General features: G+C 42.3%; 1 protein-coding gene across 2 annotated transcripts in view; it reads left to right on the forward strand.

Moving 5' to 3' along the window:
- WNK4 (WNK lysine deficient protein kinase 4) overlaps positions 1 to 24,250 on the forward strand; it is a 331,918-nt gene that overhangs the window by 171,199 nt on the left and 136,469 nt on the right. For both annotated transcript variants that reach the window (XM_068261897.1, XM_068261898.1), the window contains exon 2: positions 16,436 to 16,608. In XM_068261897.1, the coding sequence (XP_068117998.1) occupies positions 16,436 to 16,608 (173 nt within the window). The remainder of the gene's footprint in view (positions 1 to 16,435; positions 16,609 to 24,250) is intronic.

Here is a 24,250-nt window from a genome sequence, read left to right on the forward strand (position 1 = left end):
TATGTCCGCCCTTGCCCTACATCTCCTGTAACGCACTGTGCTTTCTCTACAGTAGTAGTGTGAGAGAATCCTGCAGAAGTCCAGTGCAGTAATTATTACCTATAATATCTTCAGGCACTTTGTGGTGCTTCATTAGCGACTTATGTCAGCTTAGTATTAGTTTTTAAATGTCAGATTTACTTTAAGCATGTTTGTGGTTTTACGCTTTTGCTAACGGAAAAAAAGGTGTAATTTTCTGCTACATGAATATAATTATGAGCTCAGTGTAAGAAAAAAATAGAACATGCAGCAAATGGAAGAAATTCACAGTGTTTTCTAGAGGGTCTCCTAGGAAATTGTGTAAGTTTACAAAATCATTGGCAGACAAGGACAAGAGCCACAAAAGCATATTTATAAAGTGCCCATTACTTAGTGTTACTATAATGAGAGAGAGATTATATTCAGCACAATAGAGTGTTTAACCACATCTCTTATGATGACCGATCACGCAGGGCCCTGGAGGGATACATCGCTGGACTGCGTGGCTCCTTATGAGGCTACATTTATCAAGTCTCCCACAGCTATTAACCCTAAACAGATCTTATCGAAAAGAAAAAATCGACACTTGTGTCTTTTTTATGAGCAGTGTAACTACTTAAAGTGTACCTAGATCAGGTAACTGGGCATATGTATACTTACCAGGGGCTTCCTCTAGCTCTATGAGGTGCATGGGCTCCCTCGCCATCCAATCCAGGCCGCTCTGTTGTCCTGGAATCTGCCCCAGTAATCTGGCCAGCCGCGACAAGTTGTGGGATTCTGTGCATGTGTGGCCTAGCCGCGCTAACATCCCCAGGAGGAGGTGTGTGACCGTGCATGCGCAGAAGAGCGCCGCCAGGCAAATTACTAGGGCAAACTCCAGGACAACGGAGCGGCCTGGAGAGGATGGCAAAGGAGTCCACGGTCCTTATGGGGCTAGAGGAAGCCCCAGGTAAGTGTAAATATGCCTAGTTACCTGATCTCAGGTACACCTTTAGTAGTTATACTGCTCATAAAAGACACAAGTCTCCATGTTTTCTTTTTGCTAAGATCTGTTTAATGTTAATAGCTAAGGGAGACTTGTGAAATGTGGCCTCATAAGGGCCAGCACTTATTTTCCTTGGTGAAAGGGGGGGGGGGGGGGGGGAGGGGGCATGGGGTTAGTGAAAGTGCTGCTGTGTGGGTAGCTGTCCAGGTCTCTACCTCCGTGCACTAGAGCAAAGAGGTGACCTGGTATTAGCAGGGGTTAGAGCCAGCTCAGACACTGGAGCTCTGCACCCACAGCATGCGCGACAGCAAAATAGTGGTGTTACGCGGTGGAGTGTTACAGATTACCCAGCAAGCTCATGGTGACCCAGAACTCCTAGGAGTGTGTACAGCGTTTTACTGAAGTGGATCAAAGTGTCTTTTACACACATACAGTGATGCCCTGACTGACCAGAATCGGCAACAGCGCCCCTTGCAGAGAGCCCAAATGTGCCCACATAATGTGTAAATTGGGGGGGGGGGGTGTTGGGGTGCTGGAGGCAATCAAAGTGCCAAAGTCATTTTGTTGAATTGGGCTAAATATTTGTTTGTCGCTGGACCACATTGTCACCCCAAACGTCCCTGCGATCACAAGGACAACATTCAAAGATTGGAGACAATCAGGGGCATAACTATAAATCATGGGCCCCCCCCAGTAAAACTTTGATTGGGCCCCCCAATGTTCACACCCTTTCACTTGCCAACCCCTTGTGGCTTTCACAGCCTTGGAGCCCCATCTAGTAAGGGTCATAAAACAAGTGTGGTCATGATGATTTTCACACCCATAATAAGTGTAACCTCAAAAACACCGGATCTGAAGGATGGACTCCTTTATCAGAGGGAGTGAAGTAGTAGTTTGGGCCCCCCTACAGTCACAACTAAAGTTTGCTTTCTTAAAACAGAAAGAATTTGCAATAATTCAGGTTGGAGTGAGCTCCGAGATGTCTCCCAGAGCATCACTGCTGAATATATGCAAATTAACCATTGTTGCCCTTAGAAGCTAAACACACCTCCAGAACCGCTGGAATGCAATGATGTGTCAGCTTGTTAATAGTACAGAGCCATTATAATCAAACATGTATGTATATAAGACAGCGCTGCAAATCTAACGATAGGACATATAATACAAATTTACATAAGATTCAGATCAACATAAAGTTCACTGGGAACCAATGCCCAATCTGTTTGCAGTTCTGTTTGCAGTTCTCCCTTGTGTATGCGCTCTATTCGGGTCCAGCAAGTCCCCCTTTTCACAGTCTGTTATATATGGATAGATAGCGCTCCACTCCACTTTAGGTACATCAAAAGAAGTTAAAAAAAAACCCTTGGGGCCGCCCTCCCCCGGCCTGTGTGACCACTGCGAGACTGGTCAATGTGCGCTCTGTAGTCCTCCTGTGGCCGACTGCCCGGTCTGACTCAGGTAGCTCCTTTTTCAGATATGCACTTTCCTGGCCTTCCCTCCTTATGTGGATTCCTTGTAGTATGCTCACCTCAAATAGAATGAGCCTCACATAGCATAACTCTGTTATGTTAAAAACAGGTTTTATTAAAATTAGGTACTCACAAACATGTGCATGTAACAGCGCATAGAGTATTAAAACGGGCTCTCCCCCGTGCCTCTCCGGATAGGCTCGCCGGGCGCTCCGTTAATCTCCACTGTGTAGTTTCCAGACCGTCCTGCCGGCTGTCTGGAAACTACACAGTGGAGATTAACGGAGCGCCCAGCGAGCCTATCCGGAGAGGCACGGGGGAGAGCCCGTTTTAATACTCTATGCGCTGTTACATGCACATGTTTGTGAGTACCTAATTTTAATAAAACCTGTTTTTAACATAACGGAGTTATGCTATGTGAGGCTCATTCTATTTGAGGTGAGCATACTACAAGGAATCCACATAAGGAGGGAAGGCCAGGAAAGTGCATATCTGAAAAAGGAGCTACCTGAGTCAGACCGGGCAGTCGGCCACAGGAGGACTACAGAGCGCACATTGACCAGTCTCGTAGTGGTCACACAGGCCGGGGGAGGGCGGCCCCGAGGGGGGTTCTTTACTTCTTTTGATGTACCTAAAGTGGAGTGGAGCGCTATCTATCCATATATAACACACATTATAATCAAACATGCATACAGACTGTTTCAGATTGGTTGATCCTCATCAGTGCATGGCATGGATTAATTTGGCTCTATGGAGTAGGGCTTGAAACACCCAGAGGTACAGACTAACCAGCAAGCTCATGGTGACCCAGAACTCTGAGCTCTGGTTCACCATTAACTTGCTGCTCTTATGCGAAGCTGCATCTTTCTGAGCAAAAAAAATCCCAAAAGACATGTCCTCCTCATACTTCCTGCTCTCATTACAGGATGGAATTCCCCCAAAAAATGACTGTAGCCATCTTGTGGCCGAATACTAAAACTACATGTACATACATTTTTTTCACATAAAACACAATACATTACATTTAAAATTAACTGTTTACCCCCCACACCCAAAAAATACCCAAATAAACTTTTTAACTAGTGGTAAAACGAGAATAACAGAGGCGCCAACAAAGGATAAAATATCTAAAAATGGTTTAAAAGGAGGGAAGTGCATGGACTCGCCTCCCTCAGGTATATAAATGACGAGGCAGACTAAGCCGTTATAAATATAACCTTAACATTTATTCAAACAATTCTCCAAATGTGCAACGCGTTTCACGGGCCAACATCCCGCTTCATCAGGCAATCGAGTATGGAGAGCACAATCAAAGGTCAATTGATGTACCAGAGGTTAAAATGCATTTAGAAAAAAATAATTCTTAGCAAAATGTACCACTTAAAGAAAGCCTAATTGGTGGCGGAAAAAATACGATATAGATCAATTAATTGTGAAAATTAATGATACAGTTATTGGAGAATGAATGGGAGGTGAAAATTGCTCGGATGCATTAGGTGAATAAACACAGAGGGCTGAAATGGTTAAAGAAACGTTTTCTTGCTATATGAAAAAATAAAGTTGTGATCTAGCATTACAGATACACTAGTAGTCCTAAGCCCTTTTAAAAGCGGGCTCTAGGTCTGTCATCGCCGCCCCCTGACTGCCACGCGCGCACCGACCACCGCGCGCAGCTGCGCACACCCGCCTGGCGCGCACACCCGCCCGGCCGGCCCCCTGGCACGTTCTGCTCCTGTCCCAACGGCTTTCCATGCGCAGTAGCACAAACGCACGGACACACACACACAGGGAGAGGATACAGAGACGCTTAGATATTATTATATAGAATTTATGTTTTGTGATAAAAAATACATGGAGCATTACTGCCCTCGAGCCAAGTGGCATCAGTGCAGATTGAAGGAGTCTCTGTGGCCATTGCATGTGAGGGCGGATCACTGACTCTGACAGGATTCAGCTGTTCTCCGCACAGTACAGGCACAGACTCATCTGTGAGTCAGCTAATATCTTACAAGGTGCGGACAGTCTGGCAACATCTCTATTCCTCTTTACAGTTATTCACTGCCCGTTTTACAAGTAAGATTTGTTCTCTGGAGGGGAGAAGCACTGGCTCTTGAAAACGTCAGAGAATTAAAGAGGAACGCCGGTGAAAATAACCTAATGAAAAAAAGTGCTTCATTTTTACAATACTCATTTATAAATGATATAGTCAGTGTTTGCCCATTGTAAAATCTTTCCTCTTCCTGCTCTACATTCTGACATTTATCACAAAGCAACATCTTTACTGCTGGCAGGTGATGTCTGTGGAAAGGGATGATGCATTTTTGGCAGTTGGAAACAGCTGTTATTTCCCACAATGCAACAAGGCTCCCACAGTGTGATAGTGAAAGGCTGAAACCGGTAGGAACTGGAGACTTGGATATTGCGGAACTGACCAATTGATGTCTGTGTGTGCGCGCTGACGCACTATATGTGTTGTTGAAGTTAAGGGTCCCTGTTAAAAGTACCCCTGAAGTAAGTGATTGTATACGTAATTTCATGCGGATTGGAATAAAGTTTGAGTTTTTATTGGAGAATAAGGAGTGACCAATATTCATATCTTTCTTGGTGATGGTCACCTGCACATATTTGTTTTGAGCACTGTGGTGACCTGCAGGGTGCTGAGGAGAGTGCCAAAGCGCTGTGGTTATATATACACAAGTTGACAGATACCATACATGAAGTGGTCACCAAAAGCAGCTGGCAAATTATTTTAAGTGATTGGAAGGAGCGCCTGTATCTTTTACTACTGAGAATATGGAGACCGATATCTTTAATCTCCTTAAAAATGTCATGCTAACCTTTTGACTTCAAAAGTCCTACATATGGAACCAGCATGCAGCCAGCAGAGTCAGAACTGAGATAGAACATCTGATCTGCATGCTTCCTCCTAGTCTTTTGAATCAATGGGAAATAGGGGGAAGGAGTTCAGCATGTAAAGCAAGCAAAGGAGCAATTTTTGAAAAGGAATATATTTGTCAGCCTTCGCATTACATTCATTACAGGTTTTCTCTAAGGGTAAGCACACTTTCTCCATGAAAATGGTTGGTTTTTATGTGAACCCCCTATTTTACCTATGATGGCCCCTGGTGCTTGTTCCCACCACTTAAGCTTTAAAGTATTGGGAGTCAAGTTGTTCTAAGTTAGACTCCGTTCCCACTTGTCTTCCGCATCATGTGCATCAGTATAATGTCCTCGGCGATGGCCTGCAGTGATGGGGCTGGAGTCCGGGGCAGATGCATTACTTCCATAGGCTATATGGGGGAACGCATCCACCTGGTCCAGGATTATCACAGACTGCACAGATGTGGGGTCCACTTACTGCATCAGATCCAGCAGATCAGTGGCAGCATGACAAGTGTGACCAGTTCCTATTCACAAAATAGAAGCCATATGTAGAAGCTTTCCAGAGGCGCCAATAGAATAAAAGTCACTTAAACGAGCTTAAAACCGATGGGGCAGTGGTGGGCCTATCCCATCCATGCAGACAAAGCAAACAAAGGAAGGACTGTGGCATCAACAGTCAAACAACAATTTATTTATACTCCACAGTAAAAATAGGCAACGCGTTTCACGGGCTCAATCCCGCTTCATCAGGCCAATCAAAAAGGAGCATACAGCTTAACAGCATCAAAACCACACTGAGAGGCACTCAGTGTGGTTTTGATGCTGATAAGCTGTATGCTCCTTTTTGATTGGCCTGATGAAGCGGTATTGAGCCCGTGAAACGCGTTGCCTATTTTTACTGTGGAGTATAAATAAATTGTTGTTTGACTGTTGATGCCACAGTCCTTCCTTTGTTTGCTTTGTCTGCATGGATGGGATAGGCCCACCACTGCCCCATCGGTTTTAAGCTCGTTTAAGTGATTTTTATTCTATTGGCGCCTCTGGAAAGCTTCTACATATTGCTAAGTCCACCCTTGGTGGAGGGTTGTACCCATCTTCTTCCCATCTACAGAGAGCGACTTTGAATCCTGAGTGGGGTCAGGTTAATCTCCCCACCTGCCTTCACAGTGGTTGCCTAATGGTAACCCTGGTTTGTGAGTATTAAATTGTTATATTACTCATTATTAATTATCATCTATACAATATCACACTATTGGGCTCTTGGTGTCCCCCCTCCCTTTATAAAATAGAAGCCATTCACTGTTGAGTGGAGAATGGACAAAAAATCTCTGTATCCCCGTTCAAGTGGGAACAGAGCCTAACCAATGCGGTGTTTAGTTTAACCAAACCAATGTTTAGTTGTCATGACACTGCTCTCTCCAGGCTACATTGTTCAGTTTGGTAGGCAATAGATAGCCTCTCCATTAAAGTGAGTAGGTAAGATAATTCGCAGCACCGTCTATCATCCAGAGGGAGCAGTTGCAGAGTAAGCAAACAAACAAACACAGCACCTTCTGGTGTCGGCAAGTGGTAGAAAGTACCAGAGGACACTAGGAAAATACGGGGCTGGGGTGACTGAGGTAGAATAGGATAGTGTAGACAGAGGCGCTACACTAGCACACACTACTGCATGGTTACTCCTGTTTGGACTTTTGCCTGAGGAAGCGGGCTTGAGACCCGCGAAATGCGTTGCAGTTTGTTTTTGGAGTACTTACTATACTTGATTAAATTTGTTGTATTATACACAGCGGTTGTGTTGTTTGTTGGGGAGACGAGTCCACCCTCGCCACCCACATTTTAATTGATTTTAATTGGTATTACTATTTTTATCCTGCTGGCGCCTCTGTACTTTTTCCAGGATAGTGTAGACGTTCCTTGTAATGTTGAGAATTTGATAACCCCCCCTTTTGTCAGTGTGCGGTAGCTCTAAGTAGCCCAACTTTATATTTCCCTGTAATATTAGCTCAGCAAATTTTAAAGAAAAACGATATAAGGTCATCATCACACCAATATCACACATACGTATAATATGTAGGGTGTGTGGTAAAAAAAAAGTGCCACAAAAGGCTTGGGCCTTCAGGGAGTGTGAGTTGTGCTGCCGAACCTCCTAAAATTCTTGTAAATCCCACGATTCTTCATTAACGCGACTCATTATTATTACTATTATTATTTTTATTACTTTTTTGTTACAGATCTCAGTGCCAACATCTCCAGCAAGGTTTAGCGCTATATAATTAGATTGTTTCCTTCCGTAAAGTCATAACATGATTTATGTGTCATAAACAAGCTGCAAGTTTAATCAAAGTAGCATCACTGCCCTATCATTATCTCCTTTTTATACGTTAATTATTTCATAGAATTATGGGCTTCAGCCCGCTTAGCTGTGCATAAAAACTGTCCTTCAAGCCAGCAGCTATTCTTTAATACGCACCAGAGAAAATGAATGGTTTCAACCTCCATCCTCTACTAATTGTGTCAGATGATTCTAGTTGTTACCGTTTGTCATTAATACAATGTCTTCACGCCGGTGCCAGTGAGTTTTTGAGATTGATTCCTCTGTTTACACTGGCGGAACCGCATGTAATTCAATGGTAGCCTCCTTCTGCTGGGCCTCTGTTCTAATTACTGGCGCTTGTCCCCGAGCCCAGCAGCGGTGGAGGACCTTAATGGCAGTGCGGGCAACAACGGACCAGATGCATATGTGAATCACTCGCCGGACACCGCGACAGGGCACAGTGGATCTGCTCATGATATGATGAGAACACACTGTTGTACATGTGGCATAGTGTAGACTTGGCCTTTCTGTTCCAGATTATTCCCAATGGGCAGTTCATTGGTACATAGTTACATAGTTAGTTTTGTTGACAAAAGACATTCGTCCATTAATTTCATCCAGAAGGAACATTAAAGTGTAACTGTCGGGCATAAAATCAAAAATCAATTCTTTATTTTTATTTGGTAAACAAGTCATAAGGATGCTAACCAGGCAATCCAAAAGCTAATATCACTATTACTTTTCTTGTTGATAAATGATCATCCCACAGTTTACCTGACTCTTTATTTCGTATACCCAAAATTTGGTACACACCAAGGAAGTTGCAGGGCTTGCTGGGTTGTCCTTTTTTGCTCCTTCACTTCCCCTCAGACTTAACTAATGCAGCCCCTGATTGGCTGAAACCTCTTTCCCTCCAGCTCCCTCCCCCCCCCCCCCCACACACACACACGCCTCTGTTCCTCTCTGATTGGCCAATATTTCTCATACTGAGACAATGCACATAGGGCAGGCAATGCATACACAATCAGGCAGAGGAGAGTAAGGGAGGAAATGACATCAGGATTGGCTTCAAAATTGCCGCAGTTAAAATTGGAAATGCTAAGAAGGATTTTCAAATTTTTTTTTACTGTAGAAAAATCACTAAAATCAGAACGTGGACAGCGCAATACATATGTTATGTAAGTAGAGCAAGTATTTATCTACTTATATATGTGTTTTTGTTTCTGAGATAGTATGGCTGACAGTTCCTCTTTAAAAAAACAAACCCATCCTGAACCCACACATATCCCAGTTGATCCAGGGGACGGCGGAAAACCTTATAAGGGAAAAATTCCTTCCTGACTCCAGATGGCAGTCAGATAAATCCCTGGATCAACTCTCCTGTGAATTACCTAGTAATTATAGCTGTGGATGCCCTTCAATGCAAGGAAAGTAAATGAGTGCTCTTTAAATGCAGATGTAGATACAGAAATCTTAGTGACAAGTTCACGTTTCATTCAGTTCTGTTACAGTAACAATATCGGGATCACATTTCGTGTTTCTCGCCAGAGTTTGACTTCCTAGAATAATTACAAGTCACGTAACACGGTGCAGCAATGCTGCATGTTATAAATAGTAAAGCAGCGCCTGGCTTCATGGACAATTAACCAAGGTAATGATCACAGCAGATGTCTCTGGGCCTACAGAGCAAGGGAAAGCACTGTAAAGTAGCCTCACCTTGGTGTCAAAGTGATGCAGACAAGTGGGTGATCCCATTAGCGAGGACAAGTTATCTGTGGGAAATGTGAGTCTGAGGAATCATGCAGCGTGAGATATGGTAATGTGGAAATTAGAAATATCAGTGGGCTGACAGTGCTATGTAATAGCATGTGTCCCAAATGTTTTGCAGTATCATTAAAAGATAAAGTGATTAAGTCTCAAGGATTTTAAAACTCTTTTGAACATCTTAAAGCAGAATCACAGTCTGGTATAATATACATCCAAATAACCTGTACATCCTGTAATCGGATCTGTTTAAAGAGACACTTAAAGAGAACCTGAACTGAAAATAAAAAGTGAAAATAACCATACACAGGTCATACTTACCTCCTGTGTAGTCTACTCCTCACTCTCTTTCTCCTCTCCTGCACCCCATTTGTCCACTGTGATCAATGGAATTCTCCATCCTCCATTTTGAAAATGGCCACTACCCCATAACAGCTTCCTGGTCAGCACACAGTTAAACTGTAATATCAGCCACTTGAGCCATAGGGAAACATGGACATTACCTGGCACATTCAGTTGTAACTGACAGCTGCTGATATATAACTGACAGCAACTGGTATATTTGAGTTCTGACAAAATATTGTCAGAACTGGAAGGGATCACTGTAAGAAGAAAATGGTGAGCTTTTGAGAGGAACTGACGGTGAGGTAAGCATGTAATATTCATTTGCAGCTACGTCATGTGTTTATTTTAAATAATTTTACTCACTTCAGGTTTCCTTTAAGCGAAAAAAAAATGAGAATACAATGATTTATATGTTTAGTACAGGTAAAAAATAAAACATTAGGAGCAGAGACATAAGTCTAATATTGTTTCCAGTACAGGAAGAGTTAAAGGAATTATTAGGCAAAAAAAAAAAATGAGTTTCACTTACCTGGGGCTTCTACCAGCCCCATGCAGCCATCCTGTGCCCTTGTAGTCACTCACGGCTGCTCCAGTCCCCCGCCGCCAGCTAGTTTCGTGTTTGCTGACCTCGGAGTCGGCGGGCTGCATTGCGTACACTTACGCATTCCCGCTAGTGCAGGAACATTAATGCATACAGTTTTTCGCGTTAGCGGTGCAACGCTAATACATTTTAGCGTTGCACCGCTGACGCGAAAAATTGTATGTGTTAATGTTCCTGCACTAGCGGGAATGCCTAAAAGTGTGCGCAATGCGGCCCGCTGACCCCGAGGTTGGCAAAAGCGAAACTAGCTGGCGGCAGGGGACTAGAGCAGCCCAAATGCCAATTGACGTCAAGTCCTGGCTCCTGGGGCGGGGATTTGCAGGAGATTGAACGCGCCGATGCACACACATCTCCGCATGAATGTTGGAGCTCCGCCATCAGCCTCCCAGCGGCAATCGAAACCGCCGTCTATTTACATTGTACAGTGCTGCGATCTACCCTGAGAGGCAGACAAGCGATCCGCTGTCATAGGCTGAAGCCTATGAAAGCCGATCACAGTGATTGGCTGATGGGGGGAGGGAGGGGATCTAGTAAAAATAAAATAAATGTAAAAATAAATTAAATAAATATTTATAAAAAATATAATCAAACATCCTGGGAGCAATCATTGTGGGCAGAAAAGGGGGGTCACTTGTGTGCTGAGTTGTACGGCCCTGCAGCGAGGCCTTGAAGCTGCAGTGGCCTAATTTGGAAAAAATGGCCTGGTCACTAGGGGGGTTTAAGAACAGGGTCCTCAAGAGGTTAACAATCCCAATATCCCCCCTCTCCAATACACCCCCAGGGCCACAGTACAGAGTGAAATCACTAGCACTGAGAGCAGCCATTACATGTATAGTTAACATCCAATTAATTTGGAAGTGAGAAAAAACAGTAGCCTACTACTGGGTTATAGGAGCTGCTCTCACAGCAGTCATCAAGATAAGATCATCATATTCTCTGCTTACTTTGTAAAAAGTCTGATCTGCTGCTGATGTCACATTATCCTCTTCAACCAGGAAGTATGAGCCAGTTGCACAGTGTCAGGCTCCAGGCAGGTCTGGATTTCTGGAAAGGCCACAATGGCCAGGGCCTTGGGTGGCAGGCAGCAGCCCAATGGGGCACCTGAGCATAAAAGAGGTGTTGCTACATATGAAAAATAAGGCTGAATATGGAGAGCAACACATGAAAAGGGGAAACTGATGCCCAAGGGAGCTGTACATACTAGAGAGGGACTATTTACTGTACATAGATGATACACATGGAAGAGGGGGCTGTGCTTGTAAGGGGAGGAGCACTGATGAACATGAAAGGGGAGCCACAGCATACTTAGCCCAGGGGCACAAAAGGTATAAATCCAGCCTTGGCTCTGGGGGAAAGTGAAATATAAGCATTTCCAGCAGTTTTTGTTTTTGTGTGTTGACATTAGTCTGCTGCTCAGACTACCAAAAGCTGTTTTTTTATCTTTATGGCTTTAACTCTCATCATCTCATCATATCATAAACGCTGCCAACCAAAATAACTACTAATATGCTTGTAAAAAATGTTATTATGTAATATATTAGATGCACTGTTTGATAGAGAATGGTGTCTGCTTTATATACTGAGCATCAAACAGACTGCATAGAGAGGATGGTGTGTAAAAAAAAATAATAACCACACTACTAACTCTATTTCTTTGTAGATAATCAGGCAAACCAGCCAAGGCAAAAATAAAGAGAAATGTATAGCCTATTTTAGGAATATCTATTTTATGTACGTTATGTACTAAGCACTAAAACAAAATATTTTTTATATGACTGTTTGATGCGAACCTAGGAGGAAAAATAACATCTCACCACTTGTAGCATACGCACATTGAAAGTGGTTGGAACATTGTTCAGCGTGCAGGTATTCAGCGGGAAGGGGTGGCGTTTCCATGAGATTCACAGAGACTTCAGTAGATGATGAAATGCTCAGAGCGGTATATTTGTCTTAAGATAATCCACTCCTCATAATAACTCACACTCGAAAACCACGTCTCCTTCTTCAGCATCACCAATGAATACCCATGAGAAGTTTGTGCCTGGCAGGATAATCTGCAGAGATAGTGCTGGCTCAGACACAGCGTGTGTGCCACCGGTCTTGTGTTCCAGTCTTTGTGGTTTTAGAAAGGGACAGAGCACAATGAAAGCGGTCATAGGAGGAAGCACAATGAGAGAGCTCTTGGGTGGACATAGTTGAAATCCTGCCAACATCTAGTATGTGCTAAATGTGCAGGGTGACGCTCTTCCACTCATATGAGCAGCTGTGTATCTATTCGCATAACATTTGTTAAAGGGAATTCCGATCCTGTTGAACAGAATACCCAAGCAGCTCAGGGTGACCAAAAAAACCACAAAGAAAGTATAAGGGACTAAAAGAGACCAAAAAACCCTCCTACTTAAAAAGCAATGCTTAGAGTGGTTTACCTTCTTAAAACAGAAGGTATTCACAATAACTGTGGTTACCCACAATGCACCACTGCTGAATATGCAAATATCTCTTTATGCCCCTGAAGCCAGGCTTACATCCAGAACCGCTGGAGTATAGCAAGCCTATAGTTTTAAATTACACAAAGCCACAATTATACAAAGCCTGCTAGACGCTTTCAGTTATGATTGGCCAATCACTGAATGTTACCACCATGGAGGTATGAGAGTCAACAGATATGGAATACTATGAGCAGAATGTGTAGGCAAATCGTCATACTACACGGAGGTGGCAAAATTGGTCAGTAATTGGCCAAGGATAATTAAAAGGGTGTACAAGGCTTTAGGGTACTTAGAGCATAAATGTAAATACAGTAAGTACACCAGAATTATCACTTGTCTAATTGTCCTGCCTCGTTGGAGGGGGAAGACTTTAAGTATTTAAGAAATTAGGGTGTCAACTTCCCTATTTTCTAATGAAAACTTGATATAAATTCCTTGACTTTTGTTTCGAGTATAAACAGTACATTTGATTCTCTCTGAATCCTTTTGATTCCTGTAATGTTTCAAGTTTAATGCATAGACATGGGGACAGAGTGCTTTACAGCAGGGATACAGGAAGTAATAATGGCAAAAGTTCTAACTGCTGTCTGTGTCATGACTTGGAGTATTTTTGCTCACTTCCTGTTCCTGATGATGTTTGAAACAGGGGAGGTCTCTCCAGCTATGATAAAGACCAGAACAAAATATCTATTTAAAATAACAATTAATGTTCTCTTTAACCTTTTTCGGACCTTGATGATTGAAATCTACGCCCTGTTTATGTCCTGTTATTCCCGCCAGGGCGTAGATTTCAATCATCCCTACCGCTTGCACTCACGGTTCCTGCCGCTGTTCGCATCGCTGCGATCACTCGCTCTACTGTCACACTGACAGCAGCGCTTCCATGTCTTGGGCAGGAGCCAATTTCATTGGCTCATGAACCCCATAATTGCTGTGAGCCAATTACAGCAATGACAGCTCTTAAAAGGGCACGAACGGCTCTGGTCTTAAAGCGGCCAGAGCCGTTGGGTCTGCAAGGGATCAAAATAACTTTTTAGCATTTTTCAATTGATAAAGTACCAAAAATAGGTGAAAAAGTGCTATCAAAATTACGTTGAGTATTTTCTTGCTGGCTGGTGGTTTGAAAGGCATTTTGCTGAAAAGGTGTGAACAAATCACCTAGGAGAAAACTCAAGAAAAAGTTAATTGAATATGGGGCCAGGTCTGTAATATTTCATCACTGTATTCAAAACTGAAAAAGAATGAAAAAAAATGTTTAGTGAAGTTCCTGCTTACTGAGAAAGAGCCAGAAGCTGACACTGAGGTGTTTCTTTTACATAAATAAAATAAAAGGCATCAGTAGTAAAAATAAAACTGCACTTCAGGTGTATTTTACAAACTATTTTTCAAGGCTGCAATCGTCAGATATGTCAGCTGAAGATGCCTGAAATGTCACTTTCTCAATAGGAAGCTCTGTACTGCTTCCTTTGATGCAATAAGCCTTTTGTATGAAGAGATTCTCAGAGTCGACTAATTCCCTAAAGATATATTTTTGTGTCAAAGGAGGCCTCTGCAGTGAAAACCCCCCTTTTTTGTGCGTGACCTAAATTTAATGGTAGGAGCTATTTAAGGTCCTGTAGGCACAGCGTGGTTGCTACTAAGGTTTAATGCCTAGTATACACCATGCAATTTCCCATAGATAGAAGAGTCAAATCGATTATTTCTGACAGGTCTGATCTGATCTGATCTGATTTTCAATCGTTTTACTGATTGATCACTTCTATACAAGATCGATCAGAAAAATGATCGGAAATCAGATCTGACCTGTCGGAAATAATTGATTTAACCCGTTTATCTGATGGGAAATTGCATGGCGTGCACCAGGCATAAGTAGTTCAGCTTCAGTGGAGAATTTTTCCTAAAGGTCAAATCTCAGCTTGTGTAGAAGTTGCACTACTTAAAGAGGAACTGCAGTGAAATAACATAATGAAAAAAGTGCTTAATTGTTACAATAATTATTTATAGGTTATTTAGTCAGTGTTTGCCTATTGTAAAACCTTTCCTCTCCCTGATTCACATTCTGAAATGTATCACATGGCGACAACTTTACTGCTGGCAGGTAGTCTTTGTGGAAGGAGATGATGCATTTTTTTGCAGTTGGAATCAGCTGTTATTTCCCACAATGCAACACGGCTCCCACAGTGTGGTGTCAGTGCCTAGGTCCTGTGGGAAGGATTTTACTATAATATCAGCCATACAGAGCCCCCTGATGATCCGTTTGAAAAAAGAAAAAGCTTTCTCACGGGAAAGGGGGTATCAGCTACTGATTGGGATGAAGTTGAATCCTTGGTTACAGTTTCACTATAAAGAAATCTTCTAGCAGAGGATCCATCAGCTATTGGTTGATTAATTAACACAGCCACTGCCCAACTGATCCACAGCTAGTGGTTTTTAGTTGCTTGTGTGCTTCCACTTAATGGGTGACTGAAGATTTGTATGTTAGGAGTCTTCATTCTAACTTGCTCAGCATCATTGTGTCAGTTAGACTGCAAAGTGGGCGGGGCACAGATGGAGCGTGTGTGTAATAAAGGCACCTGGAAAAAAAGGGCTCAGGAGATTACTATTAGTAGAATATCATCAAAGTCACTGATATTCTACTACTTTCTTCCGATAAGAGAAAAATGGTAATGTTTACCGATATTTTACTGTAACCTAACCCTGCTCTCACTTAGAACCCTCCCTTTACTGATGCCTAACTCTAAAACCCCCCTGGTGGTGTCTAACCCTAATACCCCCTGGTGGTACCTAGCCCTAATAAACCGCCATTCCCCCATGATACCTAACCCTAATAACCCCCCCAGTGGAGCCTAAACCTTAACCTCCCCCTGCAAAACCACAAAAATTGAAACTATAAATAGCGGGCGATTGCCACTAATCCCTGTTGTGGCAACAAAAATTTAATTCTGGGCGCTTGGAAATTGTGGCTATCCATTTATTGCCACTTATTTCTACTCCACTCCACTGAAACACTGCTGAAAAACAGCTTTTAATGGAAAAAAGGGTGCCGCCATAGACTGCAGTTAAAAAACGCGATTAGTGGCAATAGAGGAAATGTTGGGCGCCCTGTCCCTCTTTCCTCCTCATTTGTCCCATTTTCAGGACTTTGTCCCTCTTTCTATGTAAATATATATATTTCTCTACTAAAAAATGTGTTTGACTCTAAACTTTATTCCCATCCTTTAAATTGAAATATGACTATTTTTTAAATGGTAATATGAAGGAAAATGAACCAGGATAGAAAGGACCAGTGTGGTTTGAATTATAAAACAACATATTTTTCTTATGAAATATTTATGGTATGCGTGACTAGGGTTGTGATGGGCGTGATCAGGGGTGTGGCAGGGGCATGGCCTAAATGTCCCTCTTTCTCATCTCAAAAAGTTTGCTTTCATTCTGATCCCCTCTTGGATGGCTCCAGCTTCCAACACAAGTATTTAAAAAAAAAAATCTGTTATGTAGTAATGTGTATATAAGTATAAAATATGCATTTTATATGGGATTATAAGTTTTGTCTTCTGTTTTGTGTAGACCAGGAAGCTGACCAAAGCGGAGCGCCAGAGGTTCAGTGAAGAGGTGGAGATGCTGAAAGGCCTGCAACATCCAAACATTGTGAGATTTTATGATTCCTGGAAGTCGTTGGTGAAGGGACAGATCTGCATTGTTCTTGTCACAGAGCTCATGACATCCGGCACTCTAAAGACGTAAGTGCTTTTCTTGCCATTCTTCTTTGAACCAATATTTTAGGCCAAGGTGGGATTGAACGCCCACCTAAACGCCGGGAATCGAAAGAAAAAAACCAACGCTAATGCAAACGGAATGAAATGTGAACAAGCCCTAAATGTATTTTTTCTTATGCTGCTGGTGCTTACAGTAGACAGTACAAATCTGACAGGTCTGACAGATTTGGGACTAGTCCATCCCCTCATGGGGATTCTCAAGTATTTATAAACACTCAGTGCAACTGCCACAATAGCATAAAAGTGAGTAGGGAGGCTGGTCAGCTAGACACCTGTCGCCTCAGCCCACCCGCTCTGCCGTTTGTAGAATGGCAGAGCTCTGTGAGCCGTGTGATCAATGTAAGCCAATTGGATTTGCTCACATTGATGACAGGATCAGGAGCCAATGAAATCGGGTCCTGACTGTCTCACGGAGCTCTGTTGTCATAGCGACAGCAGGGCAAGTGATCTTCAGTGGGCAGAGAGCATCACGATCGGCGAAAGTGGTGAGTGCACGCGGCGGTGGTGAGGTGAAAACTACGCCCTGGCAGGAATAACAGCCTCCAAACAGGGCGTAGATTTCAATCACCCCCGTCCAGAAGCGGTTAATCTCAGACATAATACAAACATGTCACATTTCAGATTGCTGTCTAAAATGTAAGATTATAATACAATACCATTTTCTCCTGCCAAAATCAGCTTAGGAGGGTTTTCCCTGTGAGACAGTAACGCTTTACTGCATCTTACAATGTTGTCAGTCTGGTTTCATGCAATGAAGCATGGTGTATGACAAAAGCACGTGGGTCTCCTCTGCTTGGCAAAAGTTACATTTCTTTGTGACCTTTTGCACCTCCAATTGGTTAAAGAGAATCTGTATTGTTAAAATCGCTCAAAAGTAAACATACCAGTGCGTTAGGGGACATCTCCTATTACCCTCTGTCACAATTTCGCCGCTCCTCGCCGCATTAAAAGTGGTTAAAAACAGTTTTAAAAAGTTTGTTTGTAAACAAACAAAATGGCCACCAAAACAGGAAGTAGGTTGATGTACAGTATGTCCACACATAGAAAATACATCCATACATAAGCAGGCTGTATACAGCATTCCTTTTGAATCTCAAGAGATCATTTGTGTGTTTCTTTCCCCCATGCACTGAAGTTTCAGGCTGCTCTTTTCTTCCTGCAAACAGCTTTGCCCTTGTTTGTAATTCCTCAGTATGTGAAAGCCCAGCCAGCTCAGAGGACGATTTATCCAGCTGATTAGAGCAGCTTCTCTCTTCTCTCTTATCTAAATAACACACAGGCAGTGTGCATAGAGGGGCCAGAAAGGGTGAGTTCATAGCAGAACCACAACACTGAAGAACTTGGCAGCCTTCCAGACACAGGCCGACAAGTCTGACAAGGGAAAGATACATTGATTTATTACAGAGACTGTCATAGTAGAAAGTGCTGCAGTTAGCCAGAACACATTAGAATAGCTTTTGGAACATGTAGGATGATAAAAAACAGGATGCAATTTTTGTTACGGAGTCTCTTTAATAACATAGAGTCTGTTACGTAATCATTAGACTGTCATATAAACAATACTAGTGAAGTACTTTGTTGTCATAAATACTGCCACACATGACGACCATGTTATTGTAAATAGCAGTGCAATGCTGTATCGTGTTAAACATGTTAGTCACAGGTAAAACCAGTAAAATGCAGGAATAAATGATACCTTTCAATGGCTAAATAAGTAGATTACACAAGGAATACTTTTGAGACACTGTTTATCATGCAGGTTTGTAATACGAAAAATATATTTCTTATTTTCCCTTATACATAATAACATTGTTATTCTGGGCAGCATGGTGGTGTAGTGGTTAGCGTGTACTTGCCTTGCAGTGCTGGGTCTCTGGTTCGTATCCCAGCCACGTCAACATCTGCAAGGAGTTTGTATGTTCTCCCTGTGTCTGTGTGGGTTTCTTCCAGGCACTCTGGTTTCCTTCCACATCCCAAAAACATACATACCTAAATTGACCCTAGACTACTATACATACACTACACAATGCATGCGTGTGCATTAAAAAAAGGCGTGGGATATAGCTGAAATTATAAGTTCTAATGTAAAACAATATTTTTCGTTTATAGCTTATAAACGAAAATCTAGTGCTAAATAGGTTCAATAAACGGAGATGAAACGGCAAAATACCTTCTATACTGCAATTATACCTAACTATAGGCTCACACATATCTCTCCCTGTCCCTATCGCTAACCCCTAGACCCCCCTTTGTGTAAATATACATAATTTAATACATTTTACACATTACAAATATGTACTGTAACTACACCTAACCCTACTCTCATATAGAACCCTCCCTGTACCTATCCCTAACCACTAGACCCCTCTGGTGGTGCCTAACCCTAAGACCCCCCTGGTGGTGCCTAACCCTAAGACCTCCCTGGTGGTGTCTAACCCTAAATCTTCCCTGGTGGTGCCTAACCTTAAGAACCCCCCTGGTGGTGCCTAACCCTAAACCCCCCCTAGTGGTGCCTAACCCTAACCACCCCCTCTGGTGGTGCCTAACCCTAACCAACCCCCTGGTGGTGCCTGACCCTAACAAACCCCCTAGTAGTGCCTAACCCTAAGACTTCCCTGGTGGTGCCTAACCCTAACCATCCCCCTGCATAAACACCCTTACACACATATAAACAATAATATATTTAATCCTTAAAATACTATAAATAACATGAATAGAATAATGTATATATTTGTAATACAAAAAGGTGTATATATATATATATATATATATATATACATATTAGAATAAATAGCCTTACCATCATGTACGCGTTAAAAATCTTAAAATAACGGTAATATTAAAAGCAATATATTAGTAGGATAAATCTAAAAACTATAATCGATGCATTATAAGTCTAAAAAACAAAGTTAATACCTAAAACAATGTATTTCTAATAGAATAAGGTTGAAAACGATATTTAAGCATTATAACGATATTTAAAGAGACTCTGAAGCGAGAATAAATCTCGCTTCAGAGCTCATAATTAGCAGGGGCATGTGTGCCCCTACTAAACCGCCGCTATCGCGCCGCTAAATGGGGGTCCCTTCACCCCCAAACCCCCCACTGCAACACTTGGTCGCAGACTTGGTCGCTCCTGGAGGCAGGGCTAACGGCTGCAGCCCTGCCTCCAGTCGCGTCTATCTGCGGCGCATCGCCGCCTCTCCCCCGCCCCTCTCAGTGAAGGACGACTGAGAGGGGCGGGGGAGAGGCGGAGATACGCGCTGACAGACGCGCGCGGGGCAGGGCTGCGGCGGTTAGCCCTGCCCCAACCAGGAAGCGCTCCCCCGCTGCACCGAGGGGGATTTGGGGGTGAAGGGACCCCCGTTAAGCCGCGGGATAGCGGCGTTTTAGCAGGGGCACACATGCCCCTGCTATCTAAGAGGTCTGAAGCGAGATTTATTCTCGCTTCAGACTCTCTTTAAGCATTATACATATAAAAGCGAATTTTAAAGTGCTAAAATAAGTGTAAACGAAAATGTACTTGTTACCGTCCTGAAAGCGAAATTTAAAAACAAAAAAATAAGTAAAACCTCCTATAAGCGAAATTTAAAAACGAAAAAATAAGTAAAACACAAAGTCAATATGAATTTGTAAATGATATTTGTAATAAACCTTATTCTATAAACGAAAACTTTTGTTAACACGATCCCTGCAACCGCTATTTCTCGGGCGCCCTAATTTCCTGTCGGGCACCCAATCGCCGATATTTTGCATGGCAGTCTACGGCGGCATCCTTTTTGTCCATTAGCCATATGCGCCCTTTTTTACTGCTTCCCAATGCATACTTAGACAAACGACTATGGTAGGGATTAGATAACGGAGCTGGGAAAAAAGGGCGCATGCCGCTAGTGGACAAAAAGGGCGCCGCCATTCACTCCCATAATAAATAGCGTTTAATGGGCGCCGAGTAGGAAAAAAGGGCGCCGGAGCTAAATAAAGTTTATAAACGGCGCCAGGAGCTAAATAAAGTTTACAAACGGCGCCCGGCGATGTTTAATGATTTATAACTGAACTTGTGGTGATTTACGTTTATAAAATGCACCCGTGCCGAATAACGTTTATGAAAATAATAAACATATTTATCTTATTTAAATAATTAAAACATTATTTAAAGTTTTATCTCTTACTGTTTGTAAAACATTATTCACAAAATAAAGCGATCAGTACGTAACGTAAATTGCAAAATTTTTTTTGAATCCACAATTAGTAAAACATTATTATCCACATAATAAAGGGGGGTCTTAGGTTTAGGCACCAACAGGGGGGTCTTAGGTTTAGGCACCAATAGGGGGGTCTAGGGGTTAGGGGTAGGTACAGGGAGGGGTACTTAGGCAACAACGGGGGGGGTCTTAGGTTTAGGCACTAACAGGGGGGTCTTAGGTTTAGGCACCAACAGGGGGGTTTTAGGTTTAGGCATTAATAGGGGGGTCTTAGGTTTAGGCACCAACAGGGGGGTCCTAGGTTTAGGCACCAAGAGGGGGGTCTAGGGGTTAGGGGTAGGTACAGGGAGGGTTACTTAGGCACCAACAGGGGGGGTCTTAGGTTTAGGCACCAACAGGGGGGTCTTAGGTTTAGGCACCAACAGGGGGGTCTTAGGTTTAGGCACCAACAGGGGGGTCTTAGGTTTAGGCACCAACAGGGGGGTCTTAGGTTTAGGCACCAACAGGGGGGTCTTAGGTTTAGGCACCAACAGGGGGGTCTTAGGTTTAGGCACCAACAGGGGGGTCTTAGGTTTAGGCACCAACAGGGGGGTCTTAGGTTTAGGCACCAACAGGGGGGTCTTAGGTTTAGGCACCAACAGGGGGGTCTTAGGTTTAGGCACCAACAGGGGGGTCTTAGGTTTAGGCACCAACAGGGGAGTCTAGGGGTTAGGGATAGGTACAGGTAGGGTTCTGTGTAAGAGTAGGCTTAGGTATAGTTTTAGTAAAATTTTAGTAATAATTACTAATGTATTACAACATTTATTACGAACGTAGTTATATTTATATCATCTTTATAAACAATATTTTCAAATTTTATTATAACAACAAACCATAAATGACGGTTATTCACAATAATATACAATTATAACAATTAAACATATATTATTGGTTTTTTTAACAACGTAATTATAAGTTTAACTTTTGAAACAGGGAAGATTAACGTTTTCACAATTTCCGATTTCATAAACATTATTTAATGATTTATAATTTTGTTAAACATTATTTGTAAACGAAATATAGCACACTATATTTATAAACCCTATTAATGATTAATTATTATTTAGAGTTTACACCCCGCGCCCTTTTTGTCCAGGCGCCCTTTTTGTACGTACGCTTAGATAACTCCTCTGAGGGACAGTTAGGGACAAGACAATATATTCTCTGTGCATCGCTGTGGAAGATGTTGGCGCTATATAAATAATAATAAATCTGTTGTCACGTATAATCTGTCTGCAGTGTGTGGGCAGGCAATAGATCCCACTCTACTTTCTAGAAGGCCTTATTTTATCGCCAGTAGTAATGTTTTCCAAAATAAATTTAGCATACTTTTCAATTCAATTTTCTGCCATTTGTTTATTCCATCTTTCCCTATCTTAAATCTGGTTGCAGGCTATGTAGCTCTAATGCCTCAAGGACCAGAGCCTTTTTTTGTATTTTGTTTTATTTACATTATTTCCTTTGTGATCACTGTGACTGGCTCACAGTTATCACATGGTCAGGAGCCAATGAAATTGGTACAGTGATACAAAGCTCAGCTCTCTTAAAGCAGATCTGAGCTCAGAATGTCCTCTCTGCTCTAAAAGATACATAACAGCATAATAACCTTTCAACAAAAAACATTTCTTTGTTACAGCTGATACAAATCCTAAAATAAATCTTGATTCATGGAAGCAGACATATTGTTAACACCCTGTGCTTTCAAATGAGCGTATCTGCCATTTCTGCCATGGCAGTCATGTGATATGGGGAGAGATCAAATTACAACTTGTGATTAGACATAAATGAGGAGGAATTAAACAGGCTAAAATCTCTAAATACATACAGGGTGCATTTCTCTAGGTTTTCCTTCTGTCCAGTGCAAGAGTTCAGGTCCACTTTAAAGCAGTAGAGACAGCCATACTATCTCAGGAAAAAAAACACATAGATAAGTAGATAAATACTTGTTCTAGATAAAATATGTATCGTAATGTCCACATTTTGATTTCAATGAATTGTATATAGTAAATAAAGATAAAACCATTCTATCCATAGTTACTGCCTCTGACTGAAGCCAATTCTGATGTCATTTCCTCCCTTACTCTTTTTTTTCTCCTACCTAAAATTATGTACGCATTGCCAGCCCTCCTCCCCACTGAGCTCTATAATAGAAAGTGCCCTGTCATATCTAACTTGCTTTGTATAAACATACATAGATCATATTTGAGCAGCTTCTGCAAAGGGGTGAGGTGTATTTCCCTTCTCAGCCTCGTGTCATACTAAACTGCCCTCAGCCAATCAGTGAGGAGCAGGAATGTGGGAGGGGTCTTGACAAGCTTCCTTCTCATCCGCAATGTAACAAATAGAGCCAGGCTGACTGAGATAAGATTCATTATCATTATAAAAAAGAGTGAGGGAGGAAATGATATCAGGATTAGCTTCATTCAAAGCTAACCAAGATGGAAACTGTCTAGAATAGGATTCTCTGCTTTTCCTTCATAAAATTCACAGGAATCACAACGTGGACAGTAAGTAGAACTAGTATGTATCTAGGGAACACAGAATAGAGACACAGAGAGCCCAATATAGTGTTGTATGTACTGATATGTAGATATGACAAGTAAGTATCGATTTATACTCACAAACATGGGTTACCGTCCAGGTAACCACTATATCAGCATGTGAGGAGAATAGACCTGTTCCCACTCAGGATTAAGAAGTCGCTCTCTGCAGATAGGAAATAAGGAGCAACACCCCTCCACCAAGGCTGGACTCAGGAACTGTAAGGGCCCTTTTCCACTAGCAATCGCTAGCGTTCACGCTGAACGCTAGCGATCGCTGAATTGCAAAGTGCAGGAAAGTTCTGGCGATTGCGTTCACGATTTTGCTATGCTTTAGTGCATAGCAAAATCGCGGCAAATATCGCTCCGGGGCGTGATCGCGTTTGAGGCAAAAACTAATCGTGGTAGTGGAAATAACCTACCGCGATTCCTATGTTATTTAGCAAACCCTAGCGATTGTAAAATCGCTAGTGGTTTGCGATTTAGCGATTCAGCTAGCACTAGTGGAAAAGGGCCCTAAAAGCAGACAGGGGTGCCAAAAGGATAAAATATTCTAAATGGCTTAAAATGAAAGGAGGTCGTTGTGGACTTACCTCCTCCAAGCAGACACACACGAGTGTTGTGTATATTCAAAACAACAAAAATGTATTTATATACTCCAGAAAGTGCAAGTGCAACGCGCCTGCTTCATCAGGCAATAGAAACGGAGCATAAAACTCAAATAGGTCAGCTCCTCTGTCTACTCTACTACTGTGTCCATTTTCAAGCTGCATAATTTGCATAAAATAAGTATAAAATTAGCATCAACTCTGAATTGTTTGCATC

Source organism: Hyperolius riggenbachi, chromosome 12 (genome assembly GCF_040937935.1).
Source record: "Hyperolius riggenbachi isolate aHypRig1 chromosome 12, aHypRig1.pri, whole genome shotgun sequence".
Classification (NCBI taxonomy): Eukaryota; Metazoa; Chordata; class Amphibia; order Anura; family Hyperoliidae; genus Hyperolius; species Hyperolius riggenbachi.